This window comes from Sebastes fasciatus, chromosome 7, assembly GCF_043250625.1.
Source record: "Sebastes fasciatus isolate fSebFas1 chromosome 7, fSebFas1.pri, whole genome shotgun sequence".
Classification (NCBI taxonomy): domain Eukaryota; kingdom Metazoa; phylum Chordata; class Actinopteri; order Perciformes; family Sebastidae; genus Sebastes; species Sebastes fasciatus.
Genome location: NC_133801.1, coordinates 14155103 through 14175144, shown reverse-complemented (window position 1 = coordinate 14175144; position 20042 = coordinate 14155103). Strand labels below are relative to the sequence as shown.

At 41.2% G+C, this 20042-nt stretch overlaps 1 protein-coding gene across 1 annotated transcript in view; it reads left to right on the top strand.

Annotated features, from left to right (window-relative positions):
- The window catches only part of dner (delta/notch-like EGF repeat containing), a 62420-nt gene that overhangs the window by 32202 nt on the left and 10176 nt on the right, over positions 1-20042 (top strand). Inside the window, exons 2-7 of the mRNA XM_074641750.1 lie at positions 1390-1740; positions 1826-1923; positions 6867-7030; positions 9994-10142; positions 11557-11710; positions 12420-12533. Of these exons, the coding sequence (XP_074497851.1) occupies positions 1390-1740; positions 1826-1923; positions 6867-7030; positions 9994-10142; positions 11557-11710; positions 12420-12533 (1030 nt within the window). The remainder of the gene's footprint in view (positions 1-1389; positions 1741-1825; positions 1924-6866; positions 7031-9993; positions 10143-11556; positions 11711-12419; positions 12534-20042) is intronic.

Here is a 20042-nt window from a genome sequence, read left to right as displayed (position 1 = left end):
GCACAAGATAGTAAATAGTATGTGCTAATGTATTAAAAACAATTGTTCCATTTATTGTTATCAGGCTAAATGTGCCAATGATTTTGTGGTACAGATTTTAGATCCTATTGTTCAGCCATGTTCTATAATTATACAGTAGCTTATATATATATATATAAATTGTGTTGTGTTGGAGGACATTCTGTGCAGTCTGTATGTGGGCTGTTAGGATGAAAGAGAAATGAGGAGTGACAGATGAAAAAGGTCATGAGCTGGACTCTAATGCCTCCTTTAACCCAGACAAGCCCAACGTTGCTGTTCTCTAAAGGTTGATGAACTCAATCCCTGTTGCCGTTTGACTGAAGATAAAGAGCAGCAGACTGTGTAAGGACCGGAGAACGGCCTGCTGGGACGGCTGGGTCCGCTGTGCTTCAGAGCAGAGAGAAAGTTTGATAGAGGCATCGCAAGCAAAAACCAGTGAGAGATTAGCACTAATGAGCTGTGACTCGGCTGTGGAGAGAGCGGACTGTTAATGACGCTCTGTTGTTCTGCCTCTCTCTGTTTCTCTCAGACACACACATGTACATTCATCTATATGCACCGAGGGGGATTTAGTATACGAGCATCCTTCAGATTCAGCCTCTCTCCAGCCTGGCTTTTTGTTTTTGTCTGGGTTTTATTAAAACTGTTATCTGAACACATTTAAATCAGACAGCTGGAGCCGCAGATACCTGAGTTAGTTTCAATGAAATTGCCGAAGCAGCCGGATTATTATTATAGACGCTCTTAAGCCTAAGAAGGCTCTGAAAACCAAGCAAAAGGCAACATGGTGTCAGGCAGTGAGCTTTGTGAGCTCAGGCTTTGTCCTCTTTCACCTTCAGCATCTATACCAGAATGTTTTCCTGCAAATATGATCAATTATTGATGGAGGGAAACCAGCATGAAGGAGGCTGTCAGGGTGCAGTTTTTTCATTGCTGCTTGACGGGGGGAAACTTTGTTTGGGGACAAAATGTGTGTTGCAGGTGTGTGTACGCTCATATTGTAGTCTATGTGACAAAGAGTGGAAAAAATGCAGCAAGAGAGGAAGAAATGCAAAACAACATATCAGGAGACAAAATGTAATAAAATAAATGAGAGGAGGGTGTAAAAAAAAAGGAAGCTGAGTCAGAGAGCAATAAAAAAAAGTAGCTGAGTAGAAAGAGAGAGGGAAATCATCACTGAGAGTGGACGACACTGTCTTGATGTCCACGGTGTTTAAAGGTCTCCTTGACCCTTTTTAAAATTAACATTTTGGGGTTTTCTTTGTGTCACAAGAAGTGACTCAAGCCCAGCAGTGCAGACAGGATGATAGAGGTGAAAACACAGATGTTTTTTGTTCCTGTTTATATTTATTTCCTTTATTCTTTCAGTTTTTCAAAGACCCGTGTGCCAGCAGCCCCTGTCTCCATGGAAACTGCAGCCGGAGCGACGGCGGGGAGGAGGGGGAGCCGGCCTACACCTGCGAGTGCACCGAAGGTTACGAGGGGGAGAGGTGTGATCAGATCCTATTGGACCTGCCGGCCGCCGACTGGGACCCAGCCACCCCCTCCGCTCCTGAACTGGCCACCCCCGTCGCCTCCACCACCGCAGCCGCCACTCAGCCGCAACAGCCAACCACCGTCTCCTCCTCCACCACCACGCCGCCACCACCTCCCACCCTGCAGCCATGGCAACCCAAACCCGGCCAGAGGCTGTTGGTGGTGACGTGGGAGGCAGACAGGGTGAGATAACTTCCACTCTAAAACTTAAGCTCCTGGTGGGTTTATCTTTAAAATGTGTAACATATGTTATGTGTGTGTGCTGCAGGTGACGGAGGGTCTGCACTGTGTGAGTCCTGAGCTGTGTGAGCTGACGTCAGGAACTCTGACTCTGTCTTTGGAAGTGCCTGAAGAGACGGCTGTAAAGTAAGAGCAACTTTTATGACTGACTGCTATACCCCTTAAAACACGGCTAGAGGGGCCCCGGGGTCAAAATGTAACTGTGGGCCCTTATTTACAGACTACAGGTGGCAGCTTCATCATATTTAGCCCAGAAACTAACCAATACTACTTTTGTTGAACACTATGCTGCTACATTTCAATAGTAATTTGATTAAATTCACAGAGGAAAACACACCATATAAGCATATTATCAACTGAAATAATATAGGTATTAATATTAGAATTGGACACAGGGCCTGTTTTTTATCATTTATTTGTGTTTTAGTGGTACTTGATCCCTGGCAAATGGTGCAATTAATCAAATTATAATTGCCCTAGGGATGCACTGATCCGACTTTTTCAGTCCCGATAACCGATAGCGATACCTGGGCTTTGGGTATCGGCAGATACCGAGTACCGATCCGCTACCAGTGTTTTATTGATAAGCTGTATGCTTCACTGTGTGGAAGTGAGTGGATCAGGCTTGACTTAAATATTGCTTTCCTTACTTCGTAAAACAAAGTGTAACAAATAAATACGGATATAAATTTGCTGAATTGTTATTTTTTATTAAAATAATAAATTTTCAGCAGCAACTTCAAAATTCGTTGAATTCTTCGTCATGATGCTTCTCAAGGTGCTTGATGAAGTCGAAACATTGGCTCTGCAGATATTGCAAGTAATCATAGAACTTGTTGGCATGAAATACCTCCAAACAGCTGACATGTTAGTTGTTAGCTCCCACGGCTATGCAGTCTACCGGCATGCTGTTGACACATGACGCAGTACGCACACATGTAATCAGATGTAAACATAGAATTTAATTGAATAGATCAGCCCCATTGTCACCGATATCGGTATCTGATCAGTGCATCCCTCGTTGCCACACAGTGAACATGAAGGCCCAGAGGGCAGTTTGCCCAGTTGGTAATCCAGCCTTGCCTTAAAGGAATAGTCCAACAAAAATCGATATTTTGTGCATTAAATACGCACATGGGAATATTTTGCCTTCAGGGCTTTCTGCCAGAAATCTCCTTTAGGTTTAGGCAACAAACCTACTTGGTTAGGTTTAGGAAAAGATCATGGTTTGGGTTATAATAAACCCTTTCTGGCCTGAAGGCAAACTTCTACAATGTGCATCAAATACTCACTTCCTGTGAGCTCGAAGTCTGTAGCTTACTCCTCTGGATAAACAGTATTTATAGAAGTTTCCAATGACAACCGCAGAGTCATACCAAAAAACAACAACCCCAAAAAGTGTTGAAACACCTGTGTTGGTGTGCAGGGCCTTAAAAAGAATAGTCTAATACAAAAAGTAGTGTTAACACCAAATGAAAATCTTGTTTTGTTGACCTCCAGTTGATTAAGTTCTTACCTTATGTTGTATGTTGATACTAATGTAGTTTTTTCACCAAGTGGGAGAGCAGAAATTACATTTATTTGAAATAAAATTAGGTACAAGGTTTGCTGATGTGAACAGTTTTTCCGTCTGCGCTGCTCGTAATTACAGAATGCAGCGTTACCTTAGTGATTAAAAGTGTACACAGGATGTGGTCACAGGTGACAACAGACGTGAATCTTTCAACGAGAATAGGTCAGCGATATGGTGGTTTTCAGCTTGGAGTTAATTAAGGACACAAACGAACAGAATCTAACCTACAAACTGCCTTAATTATTAACTCTGCTTTTTGGCTCCTAATCAACCAGAATAACAACAAAGCATGCTGTACAGTATACTGTCTGCGTAATCACTATAATGACAAAAATACAATAGAACTTACTTTGCACAGCATTTTATCTGCATATCTTCCATGCAGCAACTTTTGTTGGCAACATAACATACAGTAGCTTCTAGCTTTTGTAACTAATAACCTTCCATTTGAATGTCTTCATGACCCACCTGGGACCTGAGACGCTGTGTTACCTGTATTACACCACTCCAGAATTACAATGGCTCGGTAAATACGGGTCAGTGAATAATGCGGAGGCAACGGTCAAGGTGAATGTTGGATGTCCTTGATGTTGCCCCTCATTATACATTGTAGGCACGACTCCGGGCCCTGATCAGCATCGCAGACTGGGAGCCGCGAGTTAATCAACTGCTGCTGCTTTGTTTTCATACTGTAGCTCATAATTACACACAACACCTGAGCGCAGGCAGTGAAGGACACTTATGTACAAACACACATGCACCACTTGGAAATGAAGCAGGGATCCAAAAGTGACATCGATTTCGAGGCTGATAATAATGTAATAAAGCTCTTGTATCTTGTACATACAAGCGTTTAATCTAACAATATATCAACACTGATGATGAGTGTCACTCATGAGAATATTAATGGTTTCAAATAGTAGTTTAATTAATCTCATTAAGTTCATAATAACTGACAAAAATCAACTTTAATAAGTAAAAGAAATGAGATGAAAATACCAACAAAGTAGGATTAAACGAAGCCTTCCACTTTCCTAACACACAAATAACTATCTTAAATACCAAAATGGCTCATTTCAGCTTGAAGTAGCAGCAGTAGTTCCCCAGATATCTGAGCAGCCCGTGTCGTCCCTCGGGCTGAGCCCAGACACCCTGCAAAGGAAAACTCATTTCAGCTGCTAGTAGTCTGTCCACCATCTTATTATGTCGGTCACTGCTCATAGCTTCACCTTCAGGCTCCGCTCCCTCTTCACCTCAACATTTTGAGACGGCCGATCCACCTGTGACGCTCCGACGTGCCCTCAACTCATGAACACGACCTAAAACATGTCCTTTTATATCCTGAGCTGACTTTTCTGAAGATCGGAAGTTGGCTCATGTAAGGAGCAATGTCAAGTTTTCTCTTTTATGTAGTGATGTTACGTGCTGTGCTGAGGCTTCAGAGCGTGTCGAGTAATCCAGGAAGGATTGTTTTTTAGCTATGCAAGCAGTCATTAAAACAGATGCACAGAGGCTGAGTGGACAATCACCGATTTTTTGTTAATATGAGAATGATTATTTCAGATGTGGGAGTGAGGTTAGAGCCTCATTGAAACTGCTGAGCGTCTCTCTTACAGCCCCGGTTGACTCTCCTTCATGAGCTGGTGTGGTAACTCAGCTCGGCTCTGGTGTTTCGCGTCTCCTCAGCCGGCTGGCAGCTGTTGGAGCTCAGTGTCTCTGGCAGGAAACATGGCCTGCATTGTTCTTCTCTCTCTGCCCAGCAGGAGCCTGGCTGCTCTGTTCTCATGTTTACAGATACAGTCATGATCATCCTTTTGGCTCCATGATCCTCAGCCACATAAGGCATCCGGATAGAGGGAAACAATACCATTTGGGCTGGTGTGGATGAATTATTTGTAATAAGGATTGTTTGTTCACTTGTGGCTCAGGAGGTAGAGCGGGTCGTCCACCAATTTGAAGGTTGGCGGTTCGATCAAGGGCAAGATATTGAACCCCAAATTGCTGGCGAAGGCTGTGCCATCGGTGTGTGAATGAGTATTTAGATTAGATCCTGATGGGCACTTTGCAGGCAGCCTCTGATATCAGTGTATGAACGTGTGTGTGAATGGGTGAATGTTGTCATGTAGTGTAAAACACTTTGAGTGTTCGGAAGACTAGAAAAGCGCTATATAAATGCAAGTCCACTTACCATTTGAGATGTATCCAGTATTAGCTGCATTAGAGGTTTTAGAGGTAAGTAAATACCCTTAATCATCCCTTTGACAACCCGGGTGTCTGCGCTAGAAGAAAGCTTATGTAGTTCCCAGAACGGAAAGGGTTCATCTCATGGGGAGCATGAATGTGGTCATTACATTTCATGGCTACCTGCCCATTTCATTTTGATAAGTCTGATCGCTTCTTCATGGCAGCGTATTTATTACCTCGCAGCAAGGTTATAATGGTTTGGATTTTTCGGTTAGTTTTTAGTCTTATTTTTGTTTCATTTCATGCCTCCTTTTTTCGGTGAACTGAAATGAATTTACATTAATTTTTATTCATTAGTTTTTATTAGTTTTTTTAACCAGGCAATATAATTTCAGTTTAGTTTTTCGAAAAGGATATATTTATTTTCAGTTTACTAACAATATTTTTCCCAGCTTATTTTAGTTTTAGTTTCCTATAATAACCCTGCCTTGCAGCAGCATTAAAAGCGGAGAGCAATTTTGTAATCAGTATATTCTAATATAGTATCAATACAAAATGAGCCACGTTTGAGTATGAAAGTGCCCATCCACACTTTGTTTGCATTCTCCATTCATCTCTCTCCATATTGTCTCTCAGTTGGTCTGCCTGGGTTTTCACTATTTTGTACAAATTGTCTGAGGTCCTGATGAATGATGGCCTCCGACCACACTTGCTGTACTTCACAACTTGTGTTGATGAGGGTCACAAGAAGCAACATCACCCCCGCTGAGTCAAACCACTAACAGCCATTACTCACCAGACCTGACCACGATGCCAGTCTGGACTAACAAACAGGAGGATCGTCCCTTAATCATCAGTCCTGGGTTCAAACACGGGACAAAACTTCTTATTTTGACTGCAATAAGGATTAGAAGAAGTAGAGAAGTTCACAAAGAGGATTAGTTCATTTATCTTTCATGCTGATTTTGTTGACATTTTAATGCTGTTTGAGATGCCGGGCAAGATGAATCAAGTTTACCGGATCAATGTTTACCGGATGCACAAAATAATAGTGATGCAGTTTGTGGATTGAACTGTCACCAATTAAAAAGGGATCATCGTGACAACCGCTATAAATTTGTCATTTTTTGCCAATATTTTGAGACAACACAATAACCATATTCTCTTCTCTTCTCTTCTCTTCTCTTCTCTTCTCTTCTCTTCTCTTCTCTTCTCTTCTCTTCTCTTCTCTTCTCTTCTCTTCTCTTCTCTTCTCTTGCCTCTATGTCCTCACCCTCCATCCTTCCCTCCCCTGCTTTGTCTCTCCATCTAGGGTGGTGGTCAATGCCAGTGGAGCTCCGGTGCTGTGGCGTGTGAGTGACGAGGGTTTCCTCCGTTCTTCCATTTTGAACGGCACCACGATGTGGTTCCTGCAGGCCCCTGATGGTCTGGTGGTGCCAGACCACTCGCTGCCCCTGGGACAGAACTACTTCCTCAGTAAGATCTCATGCATACAAACACGTGAACCAGTTTTCAACAGCTTGTATTCATAGCAGTCAGTGCTTGAATTGGAATGAAAAAGGTGCCAGTACCCTAATTCAGCAGTTGCATGACATGATCATCACAATCAATATTTATATTTGTGCGCATATCTTGGTAATATATCCCAATTCAAATGTGTTTTTGTGTTTTAATGTAGTTAATTTCCTACAAAATGACGTTCCCATTAGTGCTGTCAATTGATTCAAATATTTAATCGCGATTAATCGCATGATTGTCCATAGTTAATCGGGATTTATAGGTCTCTTGGGTGAAAGTGTGGTGTTTTTTGTGTTTTTGTACTCAGTACTGGTGAGTACCGGCCCATTTCAGACACTGATATCAATTCTACTTTATCGTATTGTAAACAAATGGGCGAGAGGCTGTTCACTAAAGTTCATTAGCTAAAGTGAAATCCTGAATCGTACCCACAATGAATCATAATTATTCTTTAATTATCTCTGTTTTTATCATTTAATTAGTATGATCGTTCATCCAACAACCACAGAGAAGCTAAACAGGAATTTTTTTTTTGAAATACCTCCAAATAGCTCATTTACAACTGAGCCAAAACATTTGAGGATTAATGAATTTAAATGGATTGTATTTACAGCGTTTATTCCTGACATGACATTGGGGAGAATCGCATAATATTTGCATATACGAGTCAGAATAATATATTTGCATATTGAAAAAAACAACAACAGATATTTATGCTGATATCCCATCTGTATTTAAATACTGAGCTTCACACACACACAGATTTTGTTAAAGAATAGTCACACGATTGTGCCAAAATGTGGTGTGAGCTGCAGCGGGTAATTAGAGTCTCACTCTTTGACTGAAAGGCTGGTTGACCTCTGTGTGTGCTCAACATACCTGATGCTGTTTCACTGTCTTCTGACCTTGACATGTCTTATAACTCTGGCAGCACAGCATCTGCAACGCCAGAGAGAGAGAGAGAGAGAGAGAGAGAGACAGAGAGGGGGAGATGACGTTGGGGAGTTAAATCAGAGGGGTGGAAGGATAATGGAGGGTGGGAGAGTCAGATAAGGAGGGAGGAAGAAGAGATGGCAAGACAGAAAGGGATTAGAGAGGACAGAGGATGCAGAAGGAGGGAAGAATGAAGGTCAAACTGCAAGAGGAAGATGCATGCAAAGCATCAGTAAGGAGGGAGGAGCGGTGACATTGCATTTCCCTCCTCACACGTCACTGTGTCTGAATGTGATGGAGCGGTGACTCTGCAGGTCCAACGTTCGATGTCATTGGGCTGACGACCATTTGGTCAGGGGTGACAGATAAGCACGAGTCGTTCTGTCGACCCTCTCATTGGCCGAGGAGATTACATCGTCAAAGTCTTGTCATGCACGGACTCGCAGCTCATTGGCTCAGATCAGACTCTAACAAATGGCAGTTAATATTCGCTATGAGGCTATTTTTATCCAAGTGGCCATGACGCTGTCAGCTTTGATTGAAGATATAATAAGAGATGCTCTGAACTTCTAGACCCAGAGACAAGACGGAGAGGCATGCGCTCTATTTTAGTCACGATGAAGAGCTGCCTGCATCAGTCAGTCTTAGCACTTATAGCCACATTATTGTTTTGGCAGCGAGGTGTACTTTACTGGCAAAATATGTCATAAAACATCTGTTAACAAGACTAAGAGTCATGCTAGCTGCTCCATGAGGCTGACGTTAGCTAAATGCCAAAATGCTCACAATGATAATACTAACTTACTGATATTTAGGAGCTACATGCTGCGTCCGAAATTGCATGCTATGCACCACATACTCCGTATATCGTTCAACATACTTTTGCGTGAATAAACAGTAGTAGGCCTATGTATCTTTTCGGACACACTGAACTGTAATTACCACGTCACTTCCCGAGAGCCTCCTTGCCGGTTGGAGACACGTAACCATGGTAACCCATACCAACCTCATGTGAGCAAATGATGATTTGTGAGAAGAAATAGTCTGAACTAATTTAAAAAATATATGACGCCTATAGCAAAGTGGTATCTATACTATACATTTAAATTCAAGCATTATTGACGTTACCGAGCTGTCACAATGACAATGAACATAGTTGGTACTACTGCATTGCATTGTGGGATATTTATGCCGGTGTAATGTCCAGTGTTTGCATACTATAATATTTCACCGGAAGTACTATGCAATACGCGTACTATTGGTTTCATACTAAGGTTTCGGACATACTAAAACATCTCACATACTCTTTTGGCGTACTAAGTAGCAAGTTTAGTATGGAATTTCAGACGCAACCATAATGTTTTATCGTGTTCACCATCTTAGTTTAGCATGCTAACATTTGCTAATTAGCACTAAACACAACGTCCAACTGAGGCTGATAGGAATGTCATTAGTTAAGCAGGTATTTAGTCATAAACCAAAGTAATGGACAAATTGAAACCTGATGATACATGAAAAGTCTGGGGATCACCAAAGTTATGACAATTCATCGTGAGAGTGACATGAATTTCTTTCAATAGTTGCAAAGTCTTTCACTCAAAACCACAAATGTCAGCCTCATGGTGTCGCTAGAGGAAAATTCAGGGGATTATCAGAGTCAATAGAATCCATCCTCTGAGAACCACGAATGTTTGTACAAAATTTCACGGCAATCCATCCAATAGTTGTTGAGAAAGTGGTGGACCAACCAGCAGACCGACATCCCTAGAGCCACACCGCTAGCTAAAAACAAATTTCAAAATGCTGTCTGATTGCAAATTATTCTAAACCTCTCGAGCATTAAGTCACATTTTCTCTACAAAGACATGAGGATTATTTATTTAATTACATCTGCCAATGCGGTACATATTTTTGAAATGTAATGACTGAATGAATAAAAACACTACGTGGATACTGTAGTTTAAAGGCCTTCAACTCTTCTGTGATAGGTGTGTTGCGTGTGGGCGCCCCCACAGCCCCGGAGGTCACCCTGCGTCTCAACCTGACGGTGAAAGCCAGCAGCTGCGTGGAGCCCGGCAGCAGCTTCAGTGACCCACAGTGCTCCGGGAAAGGCAAATGTATCACTCAGCCCTCTGAGGTGAGATATAATCTTTCTTCTTATCGAGACACCATTTGAGCTTTAGTGTGAATGAAGCTGGAGAAAAATTGTTTCATCTAAAAAACACATTGGAAAAATAAACGGTTTTGTCTCACTGCAACAATATATATATATATATATATATATATATATAGTATTTACTGATGCACATTGGATGTAATGAATGAAATTCAGAAAAGAGAAACTAAGAACATTTGTCTCCACAGTAAATCATCTGTTGAGTTATGCATTTGTGTTTTAGAAACTAACCGCTGTGAAACAATCAGAAAATAACTTCTTTCTCTGATTCACAGCATCGCCGCGCTGTCTCCCTCTTCTAACGTTACCGCTCACCCTTGCGATCTCTCTTTTTCACTCCGTCTTTTTAAAATGAGGCGGGAAGCCTATAAAACAAGGAAAAATGTTCTCCCCTTGTCCTAAAATGATCCTAAATCGATACTAGAGTACTTCCTTGTTTTATGAATGAAGCGGTACAGTTGAAGCAGCGGTGCTGTGTGTGTGTTTGACCAATCAGCAACGGTCATCTCGCAAACTCCTCCCAGAAAGTTCCCGTATTTTCAGAAAGTACTACCCCCCCGACCAGGGCCTTTTTACCTCCCAAAATGGAACTTAATTTAGACCCTGGTCCTCAAATGAGTTCCTCAAAAGGTTCCTAGTTCCGGGGAAACATTTCTGCGGTGGAAACGAGGCTTTAGTAACACAATAATTGTGCAACTGCAAAATAAGCAAAAGCACAGTTTGCATATTATTATAACCCGACATTATCGCTGCAGCTGCAGCATTGTGTCTAGTGATGCAAGCGCCTTTTGATCATTATTCACAAAAGTATAGCAGAAAAAATACTTCTCCCTGGGTTTGACTTAGCAGAGAACAATGCAGAGCACAACAGAAAACTAAAGAACACAAAGCAATGCTACAAATTACAGCAGTGCAACTTTATCAACTTTTAATAGTGGGGATTTACAGTTTCTTTCATTATATGATCAGAAATGCATGCGGGTATACTGTATACGGTCTGGTATAGCAGCACCCTTGAAGACAGAGAAAAACAGATTTAGTGGTAGTGACTCTCACTGGACATACTAAAAAATTGTGTTGAAAAAAAGGGTGTTGTTGCAGAGAGCATTTCATGGTTTCCCTCTTTAAACTCAGTTTCTCATTATCTCTTGCTACGCTGTTTGAGACAATCAAACTGTGTCACTGCAGCTTGTTATTGCATTGTTATGTTACTGAATTATTTTACAATCTGCAATCTCATTATTTCTGTTTCACAAGTCTTTCTTCCTTTCATCGCTATCCTCCCGTCGTTTCCTCTTCAAGGCTCATTGATTTGACACGTGAAGTGTGTGTGTGTGTGTGTGTGTGTGTGTGTGTGTGTGTGTGTGTTTTGCAGAGCACTTTCTTCTGCGAGTGTGAGGACGGCTACACTGGAATCTTCTGTGAGGAATTCGACGCCTGCCACCGCCGACCTTGTCGCAGCAATGGCACCTGCACCGACGTTAGACAGGGAGGTGAAGGACGCAACTTCACATGCACCTGCCCACCAGGTGTGTGTGTGTGTGTACTTTATGCTGGTGACACAGCTTTATACACGTGTGTATATAACGCTTCGTGAAGGGTCTCAGCCTGACTGTGAGGTCTTCGTTGGTTTGATTAGAGCTGCGCAGATGTAAAAACTGAAAGCCTCTCTGTTTGTTTTAGAAAATCTCTAAATAAGAGCTCAGGAACAGAGATGAGATCGTATTGAACCTTTGACCGTGTCAGATTTATTTTAGGCCTCTGGTAGGAAGGTAAATGTCGGAGGTGACCACTGATTGCCTGTCACTCCCCTTTAGGGGACTGTGCTAACAAGCCCTGTGTGAGCAGCTCATGAGAAAACTGAATAGAAAAAACGATGCAAACAGAAAAATAATCAGTCAATTTAGAAGGTGGCTCAAATTCTGTGGACATTAATGACTTATTTACATAATTTTGTATTTCTATATTAGGATCCCCATTAACTGCTACTCTTCCTGGGGTTCACACAAAAATGGACAGCATTTTAGACAACAGACAAACATTTACATGCAAGTGAAAAATAACAAAAACCAAAACTGTTTACTTCTAACATTAGTTTATTCTTTGGTCCCCAGTCGGTAGTCCTTATATGTTAAATAGGCTTGTAGGATGAGGGTTAAACAGATCACTTTTAGCTGCATTTGACCAAATATAATGAAATAAATCAAGTAGTCTGATTATAAACTGTGTGTTTGTCAGGTTATGAAGGGGAGCGCTGCCAGTTGCTGGTTGACCACTGCCTCGCTCAGCCCTGCAAGAATGGAGCCACTTGCTTCAGCAGCCTGGCCGGACCCAGGTGCTACTGTCCCGAAGGTAGGGACCCAGTTTATTGATTGATTGATTTTTATACATGCACTTTTATTGAAATTTTATAGTCGCACTCTATGTTTGCACCCTTTTCTACATTGTACTGCAACTGCTAGTATCGTACTGTATCGTATCGTATCGTATCATATCGTATGTTATCGAATCAAATCGTGTCGTGTCATGTCGTGTCGTGTCGTGTCGTATCATATCATATGTTATAGTATCCAATCAAATCGTATTGTATCATATCTTATCGTATCTTATCGTATTGAATCGTATCGTATCTTATCAAGATACCACAGACCATAATGTAGCAACGCCTACACACTTCCAAGACTTCCTAACTTTTTGTATTGAGAAGATCACTGCTCTGAGGTCCTCCTGAGGCCACAGACCCTTCTGTTTCTCCTCTGTGCCTGGTGGTCTTTGATCGGTTTGAGCCTGCATCATTTTCCTCATTAGCAGAGGTAGTGCATCATCTGCGGCACAAACTGCCCCTTAGACAGCATCCCTTCTCGACTGCAAAAGACGTTTTTAACACTGTTGGGTCATGTATTCTTAAAGTGATGGACATCTCCCTGTTATCAGGGTGTGTTCCAACTGCTTTTAAACATGCTGTAGTGCAGCATCTTATCGTATCGTGTCGTATATTATCGTATCGTATCGTATATTATCTTATCGTACCGTAATGTATCGTATCATATTGTATCGTATTGCATTGCATCGCATCATATTGTATCGTATCGATCACTGGTGTGTGCCATAAATAAATGCTTTGTGTGTGTTTAGAATAGAGCTGAGTGCATGGTATTATAATTTTTAAATGTTAAGTCATCTGTTCTGAAAGAAATCAACTGGACATTTTAGAAGGAAATTAACAATAATTAATAGATATACACGATACGACATCTCTCCCAAAAATCCCTTTGTAACAGCTTCTGATGTTTGTTTTTCTTTGTGGAAAAAAAGGGGGAAATATAGACAGAAAACTGTGTGAATCCTGCAATAGTGTGTGTATTTTTCAGCTGTCTGGTTCAAGTTATTATACAGTCTTGTGCGTCTGCTGCGTGTTTAACGGTATCTGTGCCACTGAGATGCTTAATTTAAACCTTCCTCCTCTACTCTAATTAGTCTTCATAGCCTCAGCGACCTGCATCAGCCTCTCCAGGGAAATCTGTGACCGCAAAACTTCTGCCGAAGCAGCGTTTCTCATCAAGAGCGCACTAGTTTGCGATTAACGTCATACACCATGTACCGGTGTATTCACACACACGTACAAAATACAGGGAAAACATTAGGTAACAATGGACCTGGCCTCATAAATAAAGAGACAGCAGATGGATGTAAAAGCTGGCGAGAAGGCTGTTTCATTGTTCCAGGTACAGCTCCCAGCAGTCGGTTCACTCACGCTACAACTCCTGACTGTATTGTTAATCTGCTGCTGACTAAAAGACAAGCCCTCCAATGAGGAAAGGAATTCATAATCCACCTCTTGTGTAGTTATTTTTATTATATGAGAGAAACAGCGGTGAGAAACATGCCAGCACCTCTTAATTAGTGAGAAGAGATTTTTTTTATCTAAAGAAGGTTTTAAAATATTCATGATGTGTCTCAGGGAACTTTTTGACAAATGAACATGTAACACTGCATTGGACGGTTTTCTGTTTAATCAGTTGTTGGTTAGCTTTTTTTTTTTTTAAGTGACTAAAAGAACATTTAAGGAATCATAAAAGTCTTTTTCACAGAAGACATTTTGAAGTGTCACAGTAGGAAAAACAGGTGTACCCTAAATATTAAAATAATGATGCCTTAAATCCATTTAGCTGCTTCAGTGTCAGGGTCATGGTGTTTTGCATGCTAGCTCACTGTCATGGCTGACTGTGACACTTGAAAAGAACAGAGCCATCCTTCGTGTTATTAGTTATTAGCCTTTTTTACTATGACATGAATAAATGTCTGCTGTGAAATAACTCAACATAACAAAACATGACAACATAATCCACATTTTTGTTTTTCATAAATTCTGTAAATATCAATAATAATAATAATAATTTTCTTAGTTTCATATGATACTTCACTTTAGCTTTAAAACTGAGCCCACTACCACTTAAAAATTGCTTGTTGCGTTATTTCGTTAAAGAAATTAGTGGCGTTAAAATGAATTTGCGTTAACGTGTTATTATCACATTAACTTTGACAGCCCTAATATAAATGTGACTTGTCTAGACTGGACAGCGAAAAACCGACAAAATGAACTTCTCTCCCTTATCTGCTGTGGCGTTTGTCTTCAACCGTAAAGAGATGCATTTCCTTGCGTTGAACAGTAGGGGGCGTAATCCGTGTACTCTAATGATTTACATACACAAAACAAAACTCTGTGGAAACGAGGCGTAATGGGGAAAAAATGGAAGAAACCTATGGAAGAGTGAACTGAAGAGTGATTCCTCTCATAATAATAATAAAATAGAAAAACTTAGAGATGAGCAGGAATATAATTGACCAGAAAAAAGCTCCACTCATACAAATTCAAAATGGGAAATCGATAAAAAAGGATGTTTCAGTATAGGACACGCTGTTTAACAAATGATCGATCAATAACACTCGCACACTCCTGCAGGGAAATCACACTCTGCATACAGAGAAAATCCTTTTTTCATAAATCTGTTCATGCAGTCACGTTGTGCGTCATGGGGACGGGTTAGGTTAGGTTGAGGTAAAGGTTTATGTGACTGTTAAATGACACCACTGCATCATCTGTATGTTCTAAGATGAAAATCAGAAAAAGAAGTGTTTATTGTAAAGGTTGGGGTAGGACTCCAGGTAGTGAGTCATTTTAACGTCCTCCTTAAAGTGACAACAACACGTCTGTGTGTGTTAGAGAAGCACACAGAGATGAAGAGAGATGTGCATCCATACTGATGAACACATCAGAGGAGGAAGATTTTAATGTCTATTTGAATACACAGCCTCCGGGCAAATAATCAAAAGTATATTTTTCCTCCAGAGTGAATTTTTTTTTGACGTGGATGCTGTATAAGAGAGCATTTCATCTTGCATCAAAAAAGGATTTCATTAATGCTGTACGTATCTTTTGTGTGAAACCTCTCAGTATGTAGAACAGGGAGAGATAACAAAGAGAAAGGAGAATACAAAGTTTGTATAAGTTTGTTGTTCCTCCTCCTGCATTCATTTGTCTCTTTTGTTCGGAGGAGGTCACAATTTCTTTTCAGTCTGTTCGCTCGTGTTTCTCAACAACAGAAAAGAGTAGGATGCTTTACAGTATAAATGGTAATTAGGACTTCATTTGTACAGTAGTGGCCTCCACAGGTAAAGAAATGTAAGCACACTCAAATGGCCAAATGAACATTCACAGAGACACAGATACACATCTGCCCTCCTAGCCCATAAATCACCTCCAAGTTGTCTTCTAATGTTCCTGCACAGACAGAAGCAATAAAATAAAATGATGGATGGCGTGACGGCTGTAGCAGATGTCATCAGAGATGCATCAACTCTCTGTGATCACTGAGAGCAAAAGCTGCATTTTTATTTGCTTCATCACAAGGGAGGCAGGGAGGTTTAAATAGATTCACCCTGCAGGGATAGAAGGTAATATTTTCACCCGTTTGTTTCCCCTTCAGCAGCATATCTGAAAAAAACAACAGATTTCCAGAGAGAAATAACAACTAAATGGACTATAGGATGTCAACTTAAAGGGACAGTGTGTAACATTTCATGGGATAAGATGGAATATAATATTCATAACTATGTTTTCATTAGTGTATTATCAGCTGAAACTAAGAATCGTTGTGTTTTTGTTAGCTTAGAATGAGTCCTTCATATCTACATAGGGAGCGGGTCTTCTCCACGGAGTCCACCATGTTGCGCCACCATGTTTCTACTGTAGCCCAGCACGGACAAACCAAACTCTGAGAGAGAGCCTTTCACATTTTTATGTCACCTGAAGGCCACCGTAGTTCTCTGACACGCTTGTGAAACTGCGGTAACGTGAATCAGATAGAGCAAAACCGTGGTACCACCAGCCGCCGTCTGACTTCCGTTGCTCCTAAAGTAGTGTTATTATTAGAGATGTTCCAATACCCTTTTTTCCTTCTTGAAGGAAATTGATACCTGAAGTCGTGGTATCGGCCGATACCGAATACCGATCCAATACCAGCGTGATGAAAAAAAGTTATTATTATTATTATTTAACAGCTGATGTCTACTGACCATGTATGGATGTGATATGATTACTATCTTTGTTGTATGGCCTGGCTCAGGTTAAACCCTTTGTAAACAATGAATGCAATAGAACTTTCTTTTATTATTCAGTTTGTCCGTTACAAAGAACATAAATAAATGAAGCTAGGAATAAATAACAACTCGATTTCTTAGTTGTCTCCCCAGTGGACAGCCTGTGTGCTAATTAGACTTGCAGGTGCAATCTTCAGACACTACTCGGGTACTGCCACCCCTGGAAGCAGAAGCCTTACATACTGTACATATCGCCGTTTTACTTGTTGGATTTTCCCACTGTGAAATGTTGCCAAATGGCTGACATTTTCCTCGCTCTTACTACCGTTAACGTTACACTCTCCACTAGGACCGCACTGTTGTTGTTTGCTATCGTCACGTGACAAACTACCTGCAATCAGTTCTTCATCGCTGCTCTAAAACAGTAGTTGCCAGAGGCAGCCATGATACATCCAGGGCGACGGCACAGTCAAGGCTACTGTTTTGAGGTGGCGAAGAAGAATTGATATCCAGTTAAACAATTTGATTGTTTGAGCGGAGGGGTACACAGTTGGTTGCAATCTGCAACCACACCACTAGATGCCTCCAAATCTTAGCCTTATTGCTATTCAATTTACAATTTTTAAGAAGGTCTCTACTCTGACTGCCTTGCAGTTTTTACTCTCACTCGTTCAAAGTAAAGTGATGAAGCAGTAAAAATCTGTACCATTAATAATGTGAATTTCACAGATTTGCTCAAGTAAATCTTTTACTCTGACTCCTCAACAGAGACTGCCACACTCTTATTAACTTTCTTTCACTTACACACACACACACACACACACACACACACACACACACACACACACACACACACACGTATACATACTGACAGAAGAGGAAGTGTGAGTGTCAGTGCTGTGACTGCCTCCAGTCAGAACTAGCAGGGCGGGGGAGCGAGCGGGTTAGCTAAATATAAACTGTTAACTGCTTTTAATGTTGGCAGGTTTGAATGCCGGCGGCAGGAACGAACAGACTCCTCTATGTCAGCCAGGTCCCATGTCACAATGTGTGTTTGTGCGTCTTTTGATAGATATTTAGACAAATAAACAGGAAATGTTTGAGCTCAAGAGGTGGAAGTTCTTACGTGGAGCAAAGGAGCTAAACACAGAGGAAAGCAGTGGATTAAACCATAAAATTAAATTTATGCAAGAGCGTGTGCAAGTGTGTGTGTGTGTGGGCTAGCATCTGTGTGGTTGCAAGCGTATGATAGAAAAGGAAAAGGAGATGAGGAAGGAGGCAGAGGAGCGATAAAGGAGCACAGAGAGAAAGAGATTTGGGTGAGATTTTCCTCTCTGCAGCTGAATGATAAATGTCCTCCTCACACAGTGAAATAAAGTCGTGCAGATCAATGGATGCTTGAGAGAGATCTCTTCATTAGCTCAATGGAGAGTGCACTCCGGTGCAGTCGGCACCGGGATTTACTACGGTGTTACTGTAAATCAGAGAAGCCATGCACACTATACATCACTGAGTCTTTCTCCGCTCTGCAGTACAATAACAGCTCTCATGGGGAGGTGAGACGGAGGAGAAGGGGTGAAGAAAAGAGGGAGGAAGTTATTTTTAGCTGTGGAGGATAGGTGAGAGAAGCAGAGGCTCACACGCTAATGAGAGGATGTGAAGAAGAAACCAGTGGCTTTGACACACAACCAGTCACCCCACAGAGAGAGAGACACAACCACCCTCCGTCAACACAATAGTTAAGACACTCCTGTCAACGGCAGTTTTTCACTGTCAGCTTTTGTCTCCAACAGCGAGGAGGATGGGATAAAAGAAGAAAACATGATGTGGTGATTTTGGTTGGTAGGAGACGACAGAACCAAACCACTTATTGTCTTCTTCTCAGTAGATTCTCTTTGATCAGTGCTGTCACTCACCGCACATCTGCTTCCGCAAAACTGGGTGGTCATGAGGCTTAAAGGATGGTTTGACATTTTGTGAAAGACCCATATTCAGCATGTAACTCTCTCTGTTCGTATATGAATTAAACAAATGAAATCCAATGTGAATAATAAATTTAAGAAGTGCTTATGGGCACTATTTTTAAACTATGGACGGAGCCAGGCTAGCTGTTCAGCCCGGTTGCACGAAAAGGCGTATGGATGACACGTAATTCACAAGGCATTTAGAGTCCAATAAGAACGGTGTTGTTGGTTTTGCCATGTCATGTTTTCCTTACTCATATAGCGTTGTTTCTGTACACATTTTACTTAGTTAAATTTAGTTATTTTAAGCCAAACCACACAAACAAAAACAATAAATAAAATGGACTCTTGGGCTCTGTTAACAAAAAATGCCCAAGTCTTATAATGGTAGGGAAAACCCTGCTGTTTTTCCTTGCATCATGTTGGCTAAAATGTTGGTGACATTCATCAGTAAACAAACGTGCATGTAAACACAACGGTAGCTAAAAGGATGGAGGTCACGTCCATATATCGTACCATAAGTCGATAACGTAATCATCATGACAGCCCTATCTAAGTGGAATAAATTACTGTACTGGTTGTGCAAGTAGGAAATGTTGTTTGTGTACATATTTTACTCCCTCGTGCTGTCATGAGATTTAATTAGGGTACCCACACTGAATGAAGTGTGAGTGCATCACTTAAGTTAAGAGTCTGAAGAGGCTGCAGATGGAACAAACACATGATTCCTGCTGCCATCGGATGGTTGCACGGATTAATACGCTCAAACATCCAGTACAGACTCTACCTCAAAGGCATTAAAAGCCATATTTTGAGTTTGTGTAAATGATTTTTAATGTCAAAGTAAAAAAAAAAAGACAAAACCTCACATTTGAGTCAAGAGGTCTTCGCGTGCCTCTGACGGCTAAACCCTCAAACGTTTATTTGCGAGCTCATTTGCATTAAGAGATGGTCTTAGTGGGCAGAAGAGTAGGTGCAATTTCATGCTAAAGTTGAAGTCACATATTGCACGGCACAGCCTGATTTGCATAAACACGACCTCTGCTGTGCAGCTCTGCCCGCCTCGTCGCAAGTAGCTTCATTTGAAGCCTCGTTTGAAATAACCAAACTTGAGAAGAGTTTCATCTGCAGAATTGGCACTAGGCCTGCTCATGTACGTCAGCTCTGCATTCTAAACATGTGATATTTTCCAGTTGATAAGGACACTAAGTTGCGTAAACCAGAGCTTCTGTTTTCTTCCTTATTATTTTTGTGTCGATTTTCTCTCGATTTCCCTCTCCGTCCTACCATTTCACAC